The sequence below is a fragment of the Podarcis vaucheri genome (genome assembly GCF_965113315.1).
Source record: "Podarcis vaucheri genome assembly, chromosome: 10".
Taxonomy (NCBI): Eukaryota; Metazoa; Chordata; class Lepidosauria; order Squamata; family Lacertidae; genus Podarcis; species Podarcis vaucheri.
The window spans coordinates 44316303-44339926 of NC_138748.1; the positions used below are offsets into that span (position 1 = coordinate 44316303).

At 42.4% G+C, this 23624-nt stretch overlaps 1 protein-coding gene across 4 annotated transcripts in view; it reads right to left on the bottom strand.

Moving 5' to 3' along the window:
- Positions 1–23624, bottom strand: part of CACNA1I (calcium voltage-gated channel subunit alpha1 I) — a 296624-nt gene that overhangs the window by 65593 nt on the left and 207407 nt on the right. For all 4 annotated transcript variants that reach the window (XM_082241264.1, XM_082241263.1, XM_082241265.1 and 1 more), the window contains exons 6-10: positions 20289–20448; positions 16736–17051; positions 14604–14696; positions 8153–8459; positions 4543–4949 (exon numbers count right to left, since the gene is read on the bottom strand). In XM_082241264.1, the coding sequence (XP_082097390.1) occupies positions 4543–4949; positions 8153–8459; positions 14604–14696; positions 16736–17051; positions 20289–20448 (1283 nt within the window). The remainder of the gene's footprint in view (positions 1–4542; positions 4950–8152; positions 8460–14603; positions 14697–16735; positions 17052–20288; positions 20449–23624) is intronic.

Consider the following 23624-nt stretch of genomic DNA (forward strand, 5'->3'; position numbering starts at 1 on the left):
TCAACTGCTATCCTGTCAAACTTTCACAGAAAAACAATGAAACTAAGGATGGTTGGGATTGCCCTTTGATTATTGTTGTGTATAGTTTAGTTTAGTTTTGTATTTGTTTTGTTTCAAAAACTAATAAAGCATCTTTAAAAAGAAAAAAGAAACTAAGGATGGAGGAGAAATTTGATTCACATCACATTTAAGGGTCAAACTACCTAACTCACAATTTCTGAAACAATATGTGAACCAAAACACAACCATCCTTTGAAATCTGCATTCCTCTGAATTTTGCAATGCAGTTCTCCAGCTAAGTAATTTATACAAAAATGCATATACTAGGGTAAATTAATGATAAAGTGTGCATAACATAACAATAACATAGTGAAAATAATACACCAAAAATCCATTACCAAAAGCTTCTTTGCAAAACTGTGTTTCTGTGTATTCAAACATTTGTATACAGCCCACTTACACAGGGGTTATGTTCTAGGCCCCTGCATGCATAACTGAAATCACATAAACTGGGGAGCACTATCTAAAAGGCCTCCAGACACCCATTTCCCCCCCTGCTCTCCAGCTCTCTCTCCCACTCTCTCCCCAATCCAGACCAAAATATCTGTAGTTGAAGCTATGGGGCTGCCTGAAGAATGTGCAAGAAAGTTGCTACTGCTGCTGCTGTGCTACCCCGCATGTCAGCTGTTAGACGGGGAGGCTGAGTAGCCAAAACAAAGCCTCACTGCACCTCAGGTCTCTTTGGGTCTTCCTCCTCCCTCACTGATGTCCTCTTTGGGCTCTGGGGAGGGTCTCCTTGTGAGCTACGAGGACTCTCCAGCTCTCTCCCACCATTTCTGGATTTGAAAATAAATTACTTATTTATTTTCCTGGTGTCACACATATATGTGGTTGCACATGAGTCAATCATGTGTAAGTGGGAGGGTGCCTGTATTTGGAGAAATGTCCTGATGAATTCTCAGAAGGACTGTTTTGGCGGGGGGAGGGGGCGGAATCTGCAAACTGATGCAGAAATGTGAGACCTGAATTCAAGATTGGAAAAATGAGAAACTGAGAGAAACCAATAATGACAGATTCATCTATTGTTAAGAAGAAGCTAGGGGGCTCTTTTTAGTTGTGTGGATGTACAGAAAGATGTTGTATGCATGACCTGGTAGCAGTCTTTCTTATTCTGGATTTAACTTGGCCCCCGCTAAGCAGTAGGTGCCAAGTCCCCTGACAGGCCTTGGTAAGAGGAAACAGACCCTGTCAGGTTTGTCTCCTGCTGCTCACATCAGGTTGCCTAACTTCTCAAACATGAAGATGGCAACTTCCTCCTCAACTTTGACGTCACCCTCATTTTACACCCACTCGGGCAGTATTCCACCTGCCCACATGCACTACCTTCTGCTCTCTCTTTCACTGCCCACAGAACTGCTCACAGCAAAGCTCCAGCTTCATTGAGGCAGATCACAGGACCTCCACAGTACCATCAGTCTGCAACTACATGGCCAGTTCCTTCCTCTTCTGACTACACTGAAACACATATTTCACAAGCACCTCAGATCAACCAACATTCCAGAGAGTATGTTACATGGCAATCCTAACTACAACTACTCAGAAGTCCCATTGAATTCAGTGGGGTTTACTTTCAGGTAAATGGGGCTAGGCTTGTCACCTGTGTCAGGAATGCTGAGCAAGGGCTGGTCATCTCTCACTATCTTGATACGATGTGCTGTCCACAAAGCACACCAACATGCATCAACAAATGCAGGTCACCCGAGTTCGGTGAAAAACTGTTGTGCGAAGGCGACCATGCCTTCTGATGAGCAACTGGACATTCATAATGCAGATTCTTTGCAGTTGTAAACACAGAAATATAATTATTTTCTACAAAGCTATAATGTTGATTTAAAATGCCACATTATTAACTTTCTACAGACATCAGGGTGCGGCTACTGAGGGAATATTTCATGCGGAGGAACAAAACTAATTTGCATGAATTAATTGCCTGCAATTAACATAAGTTGCAAATTGTTTTCATGAACTTAGCTGAGGCCAAAACTACAATGTGTTCTCTATGTGATGTGAAACTGTGGCATCAGCCCTTGGGGGAAAATGGAAGAAAAATCCTGAGAGATTAAAAATAACACCAATAGATTAGGAAATTGTTTTACTGGCTTCGCAGTTCAGAGTGTAAGCCTGTGGGTAGCATTTGTTCTTTTAATTCAATTGTTGTGCTGCACCGAGTGCCGAAGCACTTTCCAAATAAGAACAGCTACAGCAATCACTACTCTAATAATTCCTGTACATTGCAACCCCTCTTTGGAAACCCCTTAGGTTTTCAATTTTTGAAACAAAATCTTTACAACATCAAGGCCTGAAAATGTCCTGTTACAAACAGAATGACCACTGGAATGGTCACAATTCGAACACAAATATCTGAGTTTCCTTGTATGCGCCTTGAAAGCTGGATCCTCTGCCATTCCTACTGCATACATCAATAGCAGCAGGTGGGAGGGGTACCACTGCACACCTGGCCTCCCATCAGCTGCTTACTGGAAGGGACAAGGTTGGATTGGCTCTGGTGATGCAACTGACCTCCTCGCTGCCTCACCCTCCCTCCCCAAACCTTAAAGCAGAAACAGCTTCACTGAAAGAAAGCTGGTGTTGCAGCTCCACCCAACAGAGTGAATCACTTTGGCTATACAAGATGCTATACAGAAGACAAGACTGCCACATGACAGCAGTGGTACATGCAGGCTTTGAGCGGCAGGTTGTCAGTACAAACATCTGAGGTCTGGCACAGCTGCCTTTTAGGTTATAACCCTGCTCAATATTATGTGTAGCTGATTCCTCTGTGACAGTTCAGAGAGCCTCATTTGTGCCCAGACATATGCCTTTTCTATTTTGATCTATTCTTTAGCACAGTTTCAGATTGAAAGGAGAGTTCCTGCCCCTGCTGCCCCTTGAGAGGGTTCCTTGAGCTCCATCCGCACAGGGCTCACCGGATTCCCTTGTACCTCTGTAGAAACGGGCTGTGCTTGTGTGTCTCTTAATTAAGCTGGAAAGACTGGCAAACGGATGGATTTGATTTGAGCGGTGGGTGAAGTGCCTGCGCTGTCCCCAGAGGCTGTATTAAACTAAACCAAATAGACTAAGGATTCAGTTAGCTAATGAGGAGAGAAATGAGACCGAAAGAGAGGAAGATAGTGGGAGCGGAGAGTTGGCAAAAACAGGAACACACACACAGGGAGATCAGCTGAATGGAGCATAAATGGAGGAGGACAAGGAAAGGGACAGAAATAAAAGGGAGAAAAAGGTAGGAAGCTGTGTTGGTTCGTCTAGATCAGTATTGTTAGTAGCAGCGCTTCTCCACGTTTTCAGATAGGGAATCTGTCCTGGCCCTACAAGGAGATGCCAGGAATTGAACTTGGAACTTTCCGCATGCAAAGCAGTTGCTCTACCACTGAGCTACAGCCCTTCCCCAAAATAGAGAGCAGGAACTGAAAGGGAGATATAGAACAAGGAAGCAAAAGGAGGTGGAATGCACTTCAGATGGTTACTTCACCTATTAATCCCCCTCCCCATTCATTCATTTAGTGAACACAGACACTTGTTGCCCGGTGGGCTTACCAGCTATTTCTGCCCCGAAACCACAGTGAGGTAACATCTTTAGTAGGAACCAACCCAAATGTCACAGAGTTGTTCCCAGGACTGAGAACAAATTGATTAACTGCTTTATTTCATTTTTGTTTAAATGGGGGTATATCTATTATTTCTTCTTGATCCCAGCTGCTCTTGGTACAACCTGTAATCTGCAAAACACTTACCAGAGGCTAATATGCAATTACTCCATCTTAAAAGACTGTTACAAACTGCAGACTCTGGGGCTTTAGCATCATGAACTTTTTTTTTTACTACACTCACCCAACAAATAATTTTCTAAATATCCAGTCTGAAGATGTTTGGAGGAACTCAAAAGCTTTGTGACATATTGGTTTGGCCTAACAAATGTAGTATTCTAGCATGGCTTTAGCATCTCCCCTGCCCTGCAACGAGTCAACAGAGCTACGTATGTTTTTTATAGGCTACATCTTCCTCAGTCAACCTAGAGCAAATGTATCCCATTCCATTTGAATATTTGCCAGATTTGTTTGGTCTTCAGACCCTGGCCTCAGATCACAGGACCACTATTGCTACTGCAAAGCCTCCAATTGGGTCTTCCTTCCATAATTTATTGTGGGGTGGGGAAGATGTGCAAGCCTAGTATAGAGCTGTGCACAAGATATAATCATAGAAGCTCTAAGGGAACATGGCAGATACAGGTGCCTTGTCCAGGTGCTGCTTGATTATATACGTAGGTCCTTAAATACATGAACCACCTACCAGCTCCTAGAGCCCCCCAAATTCCCTACAGAAAAAGTAAACTCATTTGAACATTGTTGTGTTGATGCCCCAACAACCACAACATGCTAGATAACAGCCATACTTTTCAAGGTACACAGTATCACCTCAGACTGCCAAGTTAATTTATTGTTCACTGCCCACCAGTCTAGCTACCTGTTCATGGTGCTCAATGCCCATGCTGATGGTGTTCACAAGGATGGCGATCATGATCCCACGGTTGAAGTATTTGCTCTCCACAATTCCCCTCAGTTTAACCCTGACTTCTTGCCACACGTCACTCCAGAGAGCCAGCTGTCCACCTTCCTCTCCATCCTCCTCCTCTTTCTCCAGGTCTGTAGTCCCGGTGCTTTCTTTTCTTCCATCTCCCTCCTCTTCACTGGGTCCTCTTCCCTCTTCCTGATCTGAATCGGCACTCTCAAGCACAGAGAGTCTACGGGCTGCTTCCCGCTGGGCCTTGTGACATCTTGGGCAGTTGCTAGGGTCAGACGTCAAAGTCATGGCAATCGGTTGGCCAAGGCCTTGTGGCACATAATCAACACAGTTGTGCTTTCGGCAACGTCCTGGGGAATAATAAATACAGGGATCAAATTTAAGGGGAAAGCAGTGCTACATTTCCGCATCTGTTAGGCAAAACAGGTCCTAAACTGTATTGCTAGCCATTTTAAGTGTGAAGGAAATTAAGCCCTGGAACCGTCTGCCAAGGGAAGTGTTAGGCTCATCATCACCAAGAGACTTTAATGGAGATTGTTTGTCTCTCAGAGACATGCTCTACTTCAGCTACAATAGATTAGACTCAATTGTGTTCAGCTCTGTAGTAGGGGTAGGATAATTCTCCAGACTGCAGGAATCACTAAATAAGAGGCCATGGCGTGTATTATCTCAGAGGTGAAAAAAAGAAAAAATATCAAAGCTTCTTCTCTCCCTAAAATCTATGATTCCCTAGTTATCACTTAAATAAATTGTTTCACTTGCACAACATATTGCTGAAAAGGTCCTTGCCTGTGTTCATCAGAACTGCTGAGTTTTTACTTAATGTCAGTGTTACCTGTTATATCTGTAGAAAGAACAACAACATGAAGAGAAAGTATAAAACAGTCCATTGTTGCAAACTTGCTCAAAAAGTTATGCGGATTTCAAGCTAGAAGCACAGACTTGTTCGCCCCTGTTCCTCACCACATGAAAATTTAGCAGAAACAGGCAAGAATGCACAACTTCATGCTCCTACGGGTCATGCCACACTTTTTAAAAAATATGTAAAGCTAAGATACTTTATACCTGAATATGCAAAGTGTGAAGGCAACCAGTTCATCAGAAGCACAAGTAAGGAAACTAGGCTTGACTGCAACTCCCTGCTGAGTGTGCAAGTTCACCCTGGCAAAATGGAGCAAAACTGGACAGGCTGATCTGATTTGACAAGCTGAGGAAACCTCTTTAGCTTGCACTGGCAGTTGGACTGTTCTTATAACCAAAGTAATCTTGTGGGATCCAGAGAGTGGTCAAAGTTGAGTGGCAGAGCACGTGCTTTGCATGTAAACATCGCCCGGCACCTCTCAATACTGAGCTAGATGGATCAATGGCATGACTCAGGGCCAAACTAGATGAGACATAAAATGCATTTGTTAAAAATACAGTTGGCTTCTTTGAAGCTGCTGTATGCTTTGATACTGGCAACACCATGGGATTTCCTCCCAATACATATATCAGCTTCAGAGGTGGGTTTGCTTTTTGTTTTTTTAAACTCAGGACCACAGTAGGGGAGGAAAGAATTAAATTTCCCCTTCCTGTGTTCTGCAATCCCCAAAATATCAGCTGCTATTAAAAATACATGTACAGTATATTACTGTAAATAATTATTTAACATTGCATCCAATTTGGCCCTCAGTATAAGGTAGCTTCATATGATCAGGCAGTAACTTAGAGACCCGCCTCCCATTTATTTATCAAATCCAACAGTCTTTAGATACTCAGCTACAGGGAGTGGGGTTGAAAGACAGCTGCAGTTATCTGAGAAATGTGCCTTTAGTTTCCAGTATTGATTGGTGAGCTCCTTATAGCTTGATTTGGAAAAGGTTTGGGGTAAAACATTCTCCTCATGTCAGAAAAATCCTTCCCCCCCACTCCAAGCCCATTCCAAAGTTTCGGCTGAATCACACAGATGATGATGTCATCAGAAACATAATTGGGTTTGAAGGCCTCAACCTCCAAATAAACACCCCCCCCATGTCCCCTTCTTTTCTCCACAAACTTATGAACGAATCTCAAGATGGCACAACTCCATTGCTTCCTCAGTTGGCACCATGGAATTTGGGTTGGAAAGGGAAGTGGGCAGCTGTGGTGGTTTGTGGAGAGGGCTGGTACCAGGATGAGCTCATTAAAACCAGGCCCAAACTTTGGTTAGGGTTTGATGTTTGAGTTTGATTCACAAAGGGCTTAGGAAGCCAAAGCCAGAGTTTGCTATTCTGAACTCACTCCCTTATGAATCTCAGTACTATTATTATTCCTAACATACCACCGTAAAAGTGTGCAAGTTTTCTTTTAGAATGAGGACAGAACATCAGAGCAGGAGTGGTCATGCAGAAAGAAATCATCACCTCTAGGTGATAAAATGCTCTCTCATCATTAGAAAGCCAGAGATTGCAGGTCTGGAAGAAAAAGCGATTTCTTTGCTTTATCCTTTTCCCTGCTAAATTCACCTTGATGGAAAGTTAAGCACTAAAATGTAGCTTTAAATGTTGCTGTTCTCAGGCTAGAAATGCATGTTCAAGTACAGCATTTACCTACAGCCTCAGTTCCTTTACTGTTAGGTGCTCCTGCCTTACTGCTGTGGCAGAGGCATTCCTTTTGCAATGTCATCTTGGAATGAATCCTTCAGGAAGCACAGAGGTGTGATGCCATAGACAAGAAAGGATCAGGAGGTCAACAGGAAAGGGAGCCCAGCAATGGCAGGAAAGATGGTTATATAAGAATCCCAGTAAAGGGTGGTTCATTAGTTGGCATGGTTGGAGAGCTGTATTTCTGGAGCCAGATAAGGTCCAGGATAGCCCAAGAATTCAAGTAACATCTGAGTGATCTGGCATCATTTTAAAATATTAAATTACGTTCTAAAATCCCTGAGACTCAACTGTGCTGAAGCCACTGAAGCTATCAGTAGAAAGAACTGTTGGTTACTGCAAACTTTTGGATGCCCTCCAGGATAATTTTACAGGACCATGGCTTGCTTTCCATGCCACAAATGATTTAAAATGTATTTTTTATATTCAACAAATAAGCCGTTCAAAATGTCCTCCTGCGTAGATTTTGCCACTGAGCTTTACTGCAAGCCTGTCCTCCTTAAAAATGCTAGATTACCTCGGTTTTAATGGTCAGTGAAGTCTAATCCTCTTTATTGTAAAATCAGTTTCTGCAAATGTGTTTCCATTTGCCTGCCTCATATTTTATTATGGCAATTTTTCTGACCTACAAAAGGGGCTATTTTTCTCAACCTGAAGATCTGATGCATCCTAGATTAAATCAATGAACAAATCTCTCACCAACAGATTCTACTCAGTGTTTGTCCAGTGTACTGCCTTCTCCTCTATGGTCACTACGTAAGAGTTTTCCATTAGCATTGCCATCTCTGTACCTACCACATAGTGTTTTCTAGTAGCATAGAGAGTCATGTGTTTTAAGTACTCTGATTCATACGTGTGGTCTTATCAATCACTTATTTCCTCTCTCTTCCCCTACCACCACCATTCTGCTGGCTTGGCCTCGCAAATCTTACTGTATTGCCTCTGGTCTTTCCCATTCATGCTCCTCTTGGCAGCGCTCGGCTCCGTTCGGCCCAGGCGCCGATCCTGCAGGCTGTTGTAGAAGCCAAGGGTGCGGCGCTTGGCCTTGCGTACAATATGGCAGACGTATTGGAAGATTTCTTCATAGCAGTCTCCTGGTTCCATGTAGCTGGCCACAGTGCTGGAGGACAGGTACCGTGCTCGCTGCTCCTGCATCAGTTGGTGCTCTCGCTGCTTGGTCTCCGAAAACTGTGTAGCAATGACCACAAGGCATAGGTTGATCATGAAGAATGAGCCCACCTAGGAACCAGAGGAGAAGAGAGGCATAAAGCATGAATTTAGAAGGAGGCGGGGAAACAAAAATCTGGAAGGGAAAAAAGGTACAGATACAGTTGAAATGTTGCCTCCTGGAGAAGTATATTTATTATTTACCTTTATGGAAATCTTACATCCTGCTTTTCTACTTGACAAAAGACCTCCAAAGCAGTTGAAAATAAGTCTGCAAGTCTGTCATCAAGATGCATTAGGTTGGCAGGCAACAAAAGCATGCCTTTTTGGGTTGTGGTCCCATATCATGGAACTTGCTCCCAATTTTTAAATAGGCCTTGAAGACATTCCTATTTCAAGCTGGTTTTAACTAATATTCAAAATCCTCTTGATTGTTCTCAACTATTGCTGTTCTAATGTTCCATTTTAAGCTGCTTTTAATTAACATATGTACTGCTGCAGTTCAATTGCTTCTACGCTGGTGTTTCTAATATTTTAGCACTGATAGTGATTTAAATGTTAGGTTATGATTGTACAAGGAATAGGAATTTTATAGGATTATTTAGTTTTTTAGTATGATTTGAGCTGCCTTGGGATGGTTAGCCCTGTAAGGCAGCCTACAAATGATGAAATAAATAAATAGATAAATGCATTTTAAAGGCAGTGGAAACTCTAGGAGGATGGAAGGAAAAGAGAATGATGATTGGAAATGTCCATGCCTAAGATGCCACTGCTGCTGCTGCTGCTGCTATGGCTGTAGGAACAACCTTAATTTGGGACAGGTCCTCAGTGAGAAGATTTCCAGCTGCATTCCATGATGGGAAAATACCGGGTTTACTATTTTTGACTTCACCATTATGCAGCCTCGGGTAAAGGGCTTTGGCAGGGGGCGTGACTGGAGGGGATGTGATGTCCAGTTTGGTTTTGTTCCCTTGATTGCTCTTTACTTGGACTTCCAGTCTCTCCTGTGCATAGTTAAACTATGGAACTTGCTCCAGCAGAAGGCAGTGATGGCCAGCAACTTGGATGGCTTTAAAAGATGACTGGACAAATTTATGGAAGATAAGATTATCAATGGCTACTAGCCATGAGGGCTATGCTCTGCCTCCATAGTTGGAGGCAGCGAAGCTTCTGAACACCAGTTGCTGGGAAATACAGGAGGGGAGGAGGCTCTTGGCTTGGGTCCTGCTTGCAGCTTTCTCACAGGCACCTGGTTGGCCACTGGGAAAACAGGAGGCTGGACTAGGCGGGCCATTGGCTGATATTGCAGGCTCAGCTTATGTTATTAAGTTCTTAAAGAAGAATCCTAAAAGAGATCTGTTTCCACATGTCTTTTTCAACTAATTGAGGTGTTTTAATTCAGTGTATCTCATCTTTCATCTGTCCTTTCCCTTGTGTGTCTATTCGTTTAGGGTGTAAGTCTGCAAAAATGACTCTCCCTTGCCTTTTGTGCTCAAAAACACTATTCTAATTTTAACAGCTCAGGAAAACCAATTTCATTGGCAGCTCTGATATTGGGCCTAATCCTGAATATTAATTTAAATGGTGAGATATTTCTTACAAGGATGGCTCTCAAAAATGCTGGTTTGGTTATTGGCATGTCTATAAAACTATTTCAGTCAAGGTGTAATTCTGCCTTCATTATAATTAACACCCTTTCATTGACTTTGCCTTCTCAGTTCCCACTACAAAAACCCTTCTTCTTCTTTGGCGATCACACATAGCCGAGTAAGATTGTCGTCCATGAACACATTCTTAACAGTGAGTCCGTAGGTGACTGTGGAGGCCAGTTCTGGATCCACACGTCCTTCCACAGTGGGGACATTGGTTTCCGGGTGGGAGTTGATCATGGTGTGGATCTGCCAAGCGTGCCTTCCTCTTAGCACATTTCTCCCTTGTGTCCTGAGTTCGAGAGTCTTCAAAGCTCATGACACTTTTGGTAAAGGCTGTTCTTCAATTGGAGCACTCACAGGCCAGTGTTTCCCAATTGTTAGTGTTTATACTACATTTTTAAAGATTTGCCTTGAGACAGTCTTTAAACCTCTTTTGTTGACTACCAGCATTACGCTTTCCATTTTTAAGTTCAGAATAGAGTAGATGCTTTGGAAGACGGTAATCAGGCATCCGCACAACATGACCAGTCCAGTGAAGTTGATGTTGAAGAATCGTTGCTACAAAAACTCATTTCACAACTCATACATTATAAACCAATACAAAAGGGTTATTTACCATCACACACAAGCTAACCCAGGATAACACATGAAAATAAGGGGAAACATTTTTCCAAATGCACTCTGAAGGTCATCTGCCTCACAATCTGTTGGGTAAGGCATAACACACCAAAGAGAACCGACCCAAGAATAAGCATAAAGAGCCAATTCTATCACCTACTTAAGTCATAAGAACGGGGTAGGAAGTGATTGTTTCTCCACCTAGCCATGTTCAAACATAATTCCCCACGTGATGCCTCTGCACTCCTGGCACTCAGCTCACACAAGCAAAGGTGCCCAAAGGCTCCATCAGAATATTCAATCCAGGAGCTCTTTCAGCATTTCAAAGGGGGTACAATATTGCTAGCACTTGAAAAAGCTTTGAAGAACTGAAACGTTCCTGGCCAGCTTCAGTGTTAGGACAATAAGCTGTTTCAAAATAATATATTTATTTATTGAAAAAATGGCATTCAAAGCTGTTCTAAAGCTGTTTTGCCTTTAACCATCTGGTCCTCCTCCACTTCAGCTTGTCCACTCTTTAGAATACTGAACACAGTGTTGGAGGGGAAAAGAAAAGAGGGAGAAAGCACAGTTTGGTTTAAAATAATCCCTTCTGACCTGTAAAGATTTTGCAAAATGCTCTCTGCTTTTCTTGTTTGAAATTGTGACGGTTGTGAGTCCTCTCCTCTTCTAAATGCATTCCCTCACACATTCCTATTCTCACCTTTTTGACTGAACAGAAATGGCAAGTATTTCACGAGTCTTCTGAGAGTAGAGCCTTCCAACTCCAACTCCCATCAGCCCCAGTCCACACATTGGGGGAAAGCTGTATGGGAATGTACACCAGGACTGGAGAAGCTGTAGCCTGCTAGATCCTGCTGGACTCCAAGTCTCATTGTTTCTATTTATTGTTCATGCTGGCTGGGGCTGATGGGAGTTGGAGTCCAACAACATCTGCAGAGTTACAGCTTCTCCAGTCCCAGTGTAGAATTCCATACCCCCTGGCTGCAAGCTGGGTGAATGGAAAGAGAAGATGGAATCCAACCTTTAGAATAGTTCAGCGTCACAAACTGCAGCAAGACCAGAATGCAACCTCATTCATAAAGAGGGAGAAAATGAAATGTTATATGGGCATTTAGTTTAGCTGGTGTAGACTAGCCTCCCAAAGGGGGATACAGGAAAAAGGGGACACGAGTTTTGCAAGAGACTAGAATCTTCCATTCTCTACAGAAAATGTATAGAGCCATCCAGCACCCTTAGCCATAGTAAAAAGGGCAACAACAGAACTGAAGTTGATATGGGTAGGAAGAAAGAAAGGGGGGGAATATATATATTCAGGTTATACTTGCTCTGGACTACAGAAAAAGAGGTTAAAAGTCACACTCTTAACAAGAATGAATGGCTGTGCTCCTTATTATACCACTATTGGTGATGGAAGACATGTGTTGGAGTATATAAAGATTTTGCTGGCAGAAAAAGTAAAGTAAAGTAAATGTAGTTCTTGTAGGGAAGGGGTGAGAGAAAATTGGTTCAATTTATATTTTAAAACAAATCTATCTAGTGAGTGATTCCTGAGACAATATGCAAACAGAAACACAGTTATCCTTTGAAAGACACACCTACACAATTTGCCAACAAAAAATGTGTACAAAAATGCATATATCAGGGGAAAGGATGCATAATAATGCATTTATGTAAACTAAAACATTAAGAATTTTTTTGGAAGGACTTCTTAATTTTTTTAACAACTGATGTGTCAATTTGGAGAACTGAATTTAGGATTGATAAAAAGGGGAAACTGAGAGAAACCAAAACTGATGTGAGAATTGTTTCTAAAAACATGTCCTTGAATAATTTTTTAAAAATGTATATTTTTAGTACATGGGGGTATTTTGCTTCTTTCCTTTTTGCCAGAGCTATTGTCCAAGTTTTGTGGATGTGGGAAAATTCTGACAAAAAAGGAAAAAGGAGCAGAAATTGCTGATATTTATTTGTCCCTTGTCCAGATGGAGATCAATCCATTGCAAATGATTAGTATTCTCTGTCATTGTTGCTTTCAGTCAGCACAAATATGTAATTCATTATGTAACTCACACACCCCGTCATTTTGCATTGAGAGTTCTTTGCATTGAATGATGGACTATATGGAACTGGCAGAAATGACTGGCAGAATCCGAGACCAGGGAGAAGAGTTGGTGGAAGAAGATTGGAAAAAGTTTAAAGACCATTTACAGAAATATTGTAAAAATAATGAATGTTAGAATGATGTTGGATAGAAACTAAGTGGTCTATAGCTGTAATGTTATAAGGGAAGACGCGAAAATGGACGATTAATAGGTAAAAATCCAATGTTACAATATTTTAAGATTGAAGACCAGGATAAACAAAGAGGGGAGGGATTTGCTGAACTAACTATCTGAACAGGAATACAGAAAAGGGAGGCGTGAGTAGGTCCGGGAAATAAGCATATGAAAGATAAGTCATTGAAAGAGCGAATTGTTTTTAACTATTTTTTTGTATTTTTCTTTTTTCTTTTTTAATTTTGTAATATTTTGAAAATTTCAATAAATATCTTTTTTTAAAAAAAGAGAGTTCTTTGCATTGAAATGAATGGGGTGGAATAAATGAGAACACAATTACTTAAGTTATGTAAGATTTGTAATTTTACCACAGTGGACAATGAGACAAATAATATGGTTTTTTATGGAAGATGAACTGCAGCAGAATAGAAGCAGTGCTGCAAGCAATTACAGGGTGGAATGGAAAACAGTGCCTTCTTCCATCCCAACTTCCTATAAGCAGGCAAGTTAACAGCTGTTACAGGGGTTCTGGAGACCCCATCCAACTGGCTCCTCCAATGATGTGCCCAGGCCTTCGTGTTCTATTTATCAATTCCACGAAGCCAGCATGGAATGTGATACCTCTTGGAGCCAGTTCAGAGGAAATGCCATGTGGTGAAAAACCCTGCTTCAGGCTAGCCATTGGGTGAACTGTCAGGCAGGATGGACTTCTCCAGGAGTCACAAAGGTCTGGGTTTTTGTATTGGTTTTCTTTAAAAATGAGGTATAGGGAGCAAAGAAGGTGCTTTCATTCTCAATAAGAAAAACAAGCAGCTCAGGAAAAGGAAACTTGTTTCAGCTGTCACCCTTAATGAAGCTTTTCAATCCCAATTTAAAATACTCTCTGCTTTCCTTTTTTCATTAGCTTTTATTGCTTCTTTTTAATCACCTACTTAACTCATGCCTGTGGACAGTGGCTTGGAAACACTGAAAGTCTAAGTGACTACAACTCCTTTAGATGAATGCGGCAGAAGAAAGAAAGAAAGAAAGAAAGAAAGAAAGAAAGAAAGACTGCAACATAGGTTCAGATCATCAGCATCTTATTTGCTCATTTTATCTCAAATTAATTGAACCAAAAAGAAGGCACCCCCCAAAAAACCCCCTCTAAATCTATCTTATTTCTCTTACCATCACTACTGCTTTTTTCTTCTGCCATTCACTGTGATCCATGTCTCTAAGTTATGCCTTAGGCCAGCCTTGGGCAGCCCAGAGCCCTTCAGATATTTTGAACTACAACTCCCATCAGTTCCAGCTAGCAGGACCAAAGGCTGCCTAAGGCTGGCAATGGTTGCTACAGACTATAAATTCACTGGACCATGGACTGTAAGTACTTAGCAATTATAAATTACCATTTAAGTGAGGAGAACAGGAGACCAAAATGTCAGAAATGTCTCGAGTGAACTCTAGCTTCTCATTCTAAAAAGGCAATGCTAAATTTGATCCTTGAATTTCCTGATTTTGCTACTTGGAAAAAGAAAAAAGCCAGAACTGGAATACTTTGCATTTTGGAATGCATACAATTTTGCTTTCTACAGCTACTTTTGCTACAATGTGTGTTCCAGGCTCCTAGATTAATTGGGACATTGACAGGATCCTATCAGCTCTGGTGAAAGGACAATTGTACTTACAATGATCAGCAAGATGAAGTAGATGAAGTTGTAGAATGAATGAGCGTCCATCACGTAGTACATAATCTCCACCCACCCTTCCAGTGTAATCACCTATAGAAAAAGAAAACAAGAACAAAAAATGTAAATAACTACAGAAAGACTGCTCCAGTCCACACATTTTGTGTTATTTTGCTAGACTTTCAGTGTTAGGAACCCTCCACTTGCTGCAAAAAAAGCAGAACCCACAAATCCTATAAATCTTTCCAATCCACTAAAGTAGCACTAATTTGATCTGGGCCAGCAATGCAGTACCTTTTCACTATGACATGAATGGAGGGATGGGAGTTTTGCTTCTGTGGGCTCTCTGAATCCAGTTGGGCTCTCTGAATCTGACACATTTAGCTGAATGAGAGCCAACCAAAGTTTAACACTTCTAAGTGAGTGCTGTTGATTTCAATAACATTTAAGTGTGTCCTTAACTTCCCCAATGCAATCAATTGGCAGCATATTCAATGTTAGTCTAATCATATTCTCAGATGGCTTAAGAAATTAAAGGAAATAAGTGTAAGATTTAGGTGCATTCCCATGTTAGTCTCACCATGTATTGAAGGCCTACAGGCTAGGTTTGATCTAGACATGTAGACCAAGTAAATATGTAAACAAAAGTAGTTCTCTCTAGCACATTTCAGATGCTTTAATACCAGTTATGCAGTCTTTTAATCATCAAAAGAGAGTGGGGAAGTCAGGAGTTATACACTAATATCCTTATATTTGGAAACAGTGAGTTCACGGTTTAAGTGGTAGTTGAGCAGATGAAACATATGGACGATAATCATGATGGTTCGTATTCCCTGACAGGCTTATTGCAACCCACTGCTGCACTGAGTAAATACTCAAGGAGCTAAGACATAACAATTAATGACAACTGATTGTCATCCACATTATCAAGCTATTGCTGCGGGTGAATGGAATTTTAAGTTCACCCTATTCCAAAGGCCTACTGAGTAAGAGGAACAGTAATATCTTACAACAAGAAAGATAGTAAGTTTGATATCTTCATTGGCTTTTCCTTATGGAGCAAAGCTTTTTAATCATCATCATCATCATATCTTGCTGTGCTACCAAATGGTGGTATGTTGATATAAAGGCACTAGAGGACTTCAACCGAGGACTATTGCCACAGCATACAGGTGAATTATTCCCTGCCCCACCAGGACAGCTCTTAAAGAACTGAGGGAATTTCCAGCCTAATCTTTGTTATGTTGCAGCTCTACATGCCAGAGTATAATCTGCTGTTGCTCTGTCCAGCCATGGCCCTGAGACCTGCCTGGCACTATATGAGTTCCCAGTTCAAGTTGAGCTCCTCTGTCTGAATAACTCATAAGATGGAGGAACAGCACAGAGTGCTACTCTACATCTGGTACCTACCTAACTTATATGTGTGTTCCTGACTCTGGCCATTTGGTTCGTTTCTGCCCAACCCTGTGTCCCACCACCAGCCCATCTTTTGCTACATCTCTGGTTCTCATCCTTGTTCCTTGTTTGTCTGAACCAGTGGCTGACCTCTAGCCTGAACCTGACCACACCCTTCTGCCTCTAGCCCAGGGATAGGGAAGCTGTGGCTCTTCTGATGTTTTTGGACTCCAACTCCCATAACCCTGACTATTGGCCATAATGGCTGGAGCTGATGGGAACTGGAGTCCAAGAACATCTGGAGGACTACAAGTTCCTCATCTTTGATCCAACCCATATACAGTCATACCTTGGGTTACAGCTGCTTCAGGTTGTGTTTTTTCGGGTTACGAACCGCTGAAACCCGGAAGTACTGGAACGGGTTACTTCCGGGTTTCGGCAGTTGCGCATGCGCAGAAGCGCCAAGTCGCAACCTGCGCGTGCGCAGATGCAGGTTGTGAACACTGCGGGTTGCAAACGTGCACCCTGCGCAGATCGCGTTCGCAACCCAAGCGTCCACTGTAATATTTCCATCGCAAAAGTAGCCTGACAACTATGCTATCACCACATGAATAATACAACATATGCTGAGACCCACACTACTCTTTCAGTAAAGGACTGTAAATCACTAATGAGAAGAAGTGTAGGTCCCATTTATAGACTTCGGACTGGTTCCTGGACATCTCTGTTCAGATTACCTGAAATATAACAATCCATGCATAGCCAATATTATCAAAGTTGATAGCCCCTTTGTGTGGGTTGGCATTGCCCGTGCGACACTCATTGTAATACTGGTTCCAGTTGACACACATGCCGCTGACGTTGAACTCCTGTCTGACAGAAGTGTAGTAGTAATAGTCATCCTTGTCCAAACAGCAAACGTGGCCTCGCTCCTTCAGTGGGGGAATCTCGTGACAGCCCATGATTCCATTATCTCCTGACAGTGAACAGATGAAGGGCTTTTCATCGTCCTCCTCGGGTTGATAATAGAGAGGAAGGGTGATGTTACCTTGTCTGAGGGGACACAAAAGGCACACTAATTAACTTGTTATTGCAAGCACTAGAGTTAATAATATTCCTGGCGATGGGCAGTACCATGATCACAATAACCTTCCAATCAGCTATTACAGGGATGTAGCTTATTAAGGATCATGTAGTGTCACAGAAAATGAGCTGCTGGTTGGTTTCCCATTTAACACTAGCCACAGTTTGCTGTGATGTCTGACTTAGCAAACTATGGCTAGCACTCATCCCTCCAAACCGGAATGATAAAACAAGAAGTTTCTAATTCTAGGGAAACAGAAATTACACAGGGAAAGGAAACAGTGAGAGACACCAGGAAGGGTGGAGAATGAATGTGTCTGTGGCTCATTCGGGATGACCCAATCAGTGGTCTAGAGAATCAGCTGAATTGACCTACAGCCCCTAGCAAAAATCAATTTTTACACATTGGGGAGGGCGGGGGGAAGGTTTTAAGAAAGGCCATAGTTAGAGTGCAAGTTTTTATTCATTTTTCTTCCCTAAGTGGCATACTTTCCACATAGTTAGAACTAAAATAGATAGCAGATGTATGCCTCATGCAGCAAATGGGTAATCTGGGGCTGTGCCAGTGTATGGAAGTATTTAACATACTTATTTCCTAACATCTGACAGCAATACTTCCCATAATATTGAATCCAAACTTAAAACTGTAGAATCCCACAGAATTCGAGATTTGTAGAAAATTAAAAAGACCATGAATAATCTTAAAATATTACGGCAGAGTCTGGAATGGCAGGATCAGCTGCTGTAGCTATGGGCTGCTTCGCCCGTTATTTTTCGGAGGTATGCCAAAGGTGTTTTAAGCACAGACCTGAAAATGTAACGTGAATGCACCAGACATGTTGCTTTAAAAAAATGTATCATAAAGGTGCAGACATTAGGGAGTCAGGATTGGCTGCATCTCCTGCTGTGGAATGTGAGAGATGGCCTGGAGGCTGAGCTACAACTTCCAAATGACACATCTCTAGCATTACAAATCCACAGGGCCTGAGCACTTGGGTCAGGGCCAACAGCCAGGTGATCTAGGCAGCCAACCATAGATCGAGACCCTGCCTTCCCTGGGTTGTCAGCCAGGTTGTCAGGACACCTTTGCTAAACAGCAGGGGGGCAACTTAGGGAAGCATGTGCGAGGTTGCTAAGCAACATCTGAAACTGAATATGGTAGAGGAGAAAGCGTAGGGGCCTAATAGGCATTTACTGGGTAATTCCAATCAAATGGCCATTTTGTTAGTGATTATCATTCAGATTAAAAATAGAAGGTTCTGCATGAATCATATGAATCATGCTGACAGGATTTTTGTTTTTTGTTTAAAGACTGTTTTGGAGATAAAAACACATTCTAGCATCTCTTAGCCAATGGCAACCAAGCCTTTCTCAAATGTAAATATATTGGGAGTCATGAGGGGCAGAGAGGAGTTGTGGGTGGCCTAGGAATGGCCGGACTAGGGATGGGAAGGAATTTGATTCTGTTTGCATTTAAAGCCAGATTTTTCAAATTTAAACTTTCTGGAACACAGCCATCCTTCAAAATTTGCACATAACTGAATTTTGTGATGGAGTTTTCAAACCAAACAATGTGTACAAAAATGGATATATTGGGGGGACGTGCATAAAAATGAATAAACTAGTGAAAGAACATGCAAAAGTGCATTGAATTAGGAAAAATTACTTGCAAAAATGTGTATGTGAGTTAAAATGGCATACAAATATGTGTTCATTGGGGGAAATGCACTAAAATGCTGAATAATTTTCATGAGGATATGATTTATTGCAAATTTCTGCAGATATTTAATTTCCAATTTTAAATTTAAGATTGGAAAAATAAAAAACCTAAAGTACTAAAATCAACAAATTATTTGATTCCTAGGCAGGACCACAAAGTTTGCTCAGTAGGGGACCCCAGAGTCTGGCTATAGGTCAGTCTTTTTGTGGACTGGCAGTCTCTACTTGATAGGACTACTTCCTTTATCATTTGTGCAATATACAATATATAAAGCTGTATATAAAGCTGGCAGGACACGGGATGAAGTTGGCTGTTGTTAGCAGCAGCCAAATATCACAGCCATTTTGCCTTTGATAGGAACAGAGCACATTGCGTCATTCTTTAAGCCTGTTATGAAGACATCATGCAAATGCAGCCTTGAAAATATTCATAAAGCGACATGAATTAGCTACATATATGAAAAATATATTGTTTATCTGGTTCAAGGGACTTGGCAGGGCTTTGGCAGTGCCAGTGTGGTGTAGTGGTTAAGAGCGGTAGTCTCGTAATCTGGTGAATCGGGTTCGCGTCTCCGCTCCTCCACATGTGACCTTGGGCCAGTCACACTTCTCTGAAGTTTCTCAGCCCCACTCACCTCACAGAGTGTTTGTTGTGGGGGAGGAAGGGAAAGGAGAATGTTAGCTGCTTTGAGACTCCTGAAGGGGAGTGAAAGGCGGGATATCAAATCCAAACTCTTCTTCTTCTTTAATAACGGCTTGCTAGGGCTGCTGCTTGAGGTTTTGTTTTGTTTTGTTTTTTTTAAAAAAACAACCTCTGATTTGGCTATAAGGATGCTTTAAATTGCTGGTTTGTATGTCATAACTATTTATCTGTGTCCATGTTGTTTTAGTGGGCTGGAGTTTGGCATTCTTTGTTAGCTTCTTAGTATATTTTTAAGCGGAAAAGTGAAAAAGAAATAAAAATAAAATAAAATGCATGCTCAGCTTAGGCCCAGGCTATGTGAAGGACCATATTCTCCCATATGAGCCTGCCTGGGCTCTGAGATCTTTGGGGGAAGCCCTTTTCTTGGTTCTGCCACCCTAACAGGCACGCTTGGTGGGGACGCAAAAGCAAGCCTTCTCAGTGGCTGCTCCCAGACTTTGCATCTTTTTAGTAAAAGGAAGACTGCGAAGCTGCCTGCCATGCTGTCTGATGTGGTTATTCCCTTCTGCCCCCCCCCAAGACATGCACCCCTATATATGTTCTGCATTTCCCCCACCCCACCAAAAAAAACACCACAACCCTGGACCTGATTTGGGAAGGGTGCAAGGGTGCACAAGTGGAAATCATTCCCCCAAAGACATGCACCCCTATCATTTGCTGTAGTGGATATGTTTAGTTTGATCGTTCCCCAAGGTTGTGAACTAGCTCAGCAACAAAGGAAGTTAAGAAGGGGTAAAGATAAGAGAGGCTTGCTTCACAGACAGTTCCATCTCCCCATCACTCACATTGTCAAGTTCTCTTCCATGAAACAGCGGTTTCTCAGCAGACCAGCCCATAGCTGCACCCCAATGATGCCAAAGATGAAGAAGACGAAGAAGCAGAGAAGCAAAACGTTCCCCAGCATAGGCAAGGTGTCCAAAAGCAAATTCACCAGGATTCGCATGCCTGCAAGAGGGACCAGGGCCAGGAAAGGAGAGAGGGATAGATCACGGCATAGGAGGGAGAAAAAGAAAGGGAAAGGAGATATAAAACAGAATGGGGAAAGAAAGAAGACGACGTTATGTGGGGGAAATCCTGGATCAAAACAAGGTGGAGGCAGCTAGAGAACTCTATAAAGGAGGTGTGGGGAACTTTTGGCTTTGTAGACGTTGCTGAACTACAACTCCCATCATCACCCCTGGCTATTGGCCTTGCTTGTTTGGGTTCCTGGGAGTTGTAGTTCAGCAACATCTGCAAGGCCAAAAGTTCCCCATTCCTGTGCAGCAGTTTTGCAGCTCTGAATTAAGTACAGTAGCATGTTTAGCCAAATGGTGAATCCAGGCCTATCTATGCATGTTATATCTGTTCTTATTTGAACATATTACTTATGCATTGTCTCCAAATATATGAGGATCAGGATACAAGGGACTCAGCCTCTGGGGCTGCTGACATGATACATGTCTTACAAAGTCAGAATACAAAGATGCAAAATAAATAAATAAATAAAGGAAGAAAAGGTAACGTGTGAAACTTCAATTTGTTGACAAACCCTACCATGTTTTGAGCTAAAATGCATCCTTCATCAGGGAATATTTACTTCAAAGAAAGCTTCTGTTCAGAGAGCCAATAAGAAGGAGCTCCTCAATCATATCCAAGAATGGCTTTCTTTGAACTAAGTATCACTTAATGAAGAGAGCGTTTTAGTTCACAATGCAGTGGCTTTTGCCATGCACTTTTTCTTCTTCGTTTCCTTTGGATCTTGATTAATTGGACGCCACCCTATTCTCGTGCATAGAATCTGTAACACCTTCAGACTACAACAGCTGAATAAACTTTGGGCTTGTTTCCCTCCTTGATCCCTTTACTCTGCTAAGATAATGGACTAGCCCCTTGGATAGGATAGATTGCACCCGTTTACTAAATTAATTACATTCTCTGTGTTCCCTGTGGTCACTTGAGTTCTGCAAATCCTTCCAAGCATCAATCACATTCCTAATCCCCCCACCTGCTTCCCTCCCCACAGCTGAGACTCCCTACTGCAGGGGTCCAGGGAATTTCACATTACAAGATGCTGCATGTAGGCCAGCATATAATTAACTAATTAGCTATTTATAACTAGTACATTACTTCAAATGGCTGGGGAAGGGAGAGGGAAAGATAAGATTAGGATTCAGCGACAATCCCTAGAGGCACCAGTTAATCCCCTTTTTATGCCCACTGTCAAGTAATTAGCCACATCAAGTTGCGCTTTACACTTTGTCTCATTTTCCTGCTTTATTCTGTTCCTGCGCCTGGGAATAAGGGACTCTGAGCTCAAGGAGAGCACCTGGAATTGGGTACAATGAAGGCTTGGGGCATTCATAGATACAGGTGCTATTTGCACAGGTAAAGATATTAATTCCCATTTTAAAAAATCCTGAGGTTTTCAATGAACAATTTGTGTCCCGAAACCTCTTTTCTTTAAGATCCGTGAAATCCAAGTGAGAGAAGAAATGAACAGATGTCCAAAACTGTTCACATAACACCAGTGGCAAGTGAACAGCACTTACATACAGAATTGCCACCGGTATTAACATTTAACTCCAGGGGCTTTGATTTTAATCAATGGGGCGACATCATTTTATAGCCATCTTACCACTGCATGTCTTGTGGAGTTAAAAGTCCCCAGATTGACATCGTTTCCAGCAAAATCACAAATAACAATGAAATATACCATCAGTGTTTCCTCTCATTAGCATGGGATTAGACAAATGCATGGACGATAAGGCTATGCATCATGGCTGTATTTCTACCTCCGCGTGATCAGGGGAATCCTCGGGCCTCATCATCCCCTGAGCCAGCCAATTGGCTGGCTTGGGGTGTGTGGCTTGCCTCATGGTTCCCCTTCTGACCTTGCTATGGACCTCAGTTGGTCGCCGTTAAGGGGCCTGGTAGGATTTTTTTTCCACTTGGCAAATTGGCACCGGCCATTTGGTTTTTCGTCTACCTCGTAGCAAATCGTCACAACTCCTTTGGTTTTGGTGGTTAGGCATTGTTATGTAGATGTGTTGGGGAGGGAGCGCCATCATCTCCCCCAAATATTGAAGGGTAGTCCGGTAAAGGATTCCGGGGGCATGGCCTTGTCCAAAGCCTATGGAGGCCAGGGCCTAAAGCGCCCCCCCAAGCGGTGACTCCAGGGGAGTCCCTATTTGATGTGCATCAGCAGGGCTCCCCCTGCTGGTGTTAACCCTTCCCAGTCTTCAAGCAAACAGGCTGAAGCCGGATAGTCAGACAGGACCAATGCCTAAGCCAATACTAATACTGCTCTTTACCTGTAACCAATAAAGTTGTGGCCAATTTTAGCCCATTAACCTAAAATAATGGTGTCATGTTTCTTTATTTCTACTGGTGGGGGGCAGGAACTCGCCACGCAAACTGAATGCTGGACTAGACAGGCCTTTGGTCTGATCCTGCAGGGCTCTTCTTCCGACCATATTTGACCATATATATCCAGCATCTTAGAAGGGCAGAAGGGGGTGGGGTGCTGCATCACTTCAAGTAGCATAAATGACTGAGGAGAGAAGTGTGGATGTTGAGTCCCAGTTGTGGAAGAGGCCTCTGGCAAGAGTGAGTGAGAAAGGATGAGTATATCTAAGGAACCTGCAAGAAGTTTCACATGGGACAAATTTGCAGGACAATTTAGACTTAGTGAAACTGCACTGTTGTAACCCCTCTAGGACAACTCCTTATATAATGTTTCGTGCCTAGTATCATGTCTTTCAGAAGTTATTTCATGAACAAATTTTCAGGGGAAAGCGACACCAAAATAGTCCACCTACTGAATGTTTCTCAGTTAAAAATCTCATCCAATAAATCTAGAGTGCTTGCTCATGAAATCACTTCCAATAAAGGTCCCCATAGTTAAAAGGTAAAGGTAAAGGGACCCCTGACCATTAGGTCCAGTTGTGGCCGACTCTGGGGTTGCGGCGCTCATCTCACTTTATTGGCCAAGGGAGCCGGCGTACAGCTTCCGGGTCATGTGGCCAGCATGACTAAGCCGCTTCTGGCGAACCAGAGCAGCGCACAGAAATGCTGTTTACCTTCCTGCCAGAGGAGTACCTATTTATCTACTTGCCGTTTGACGTGCTTTTGAACTGCTAGGT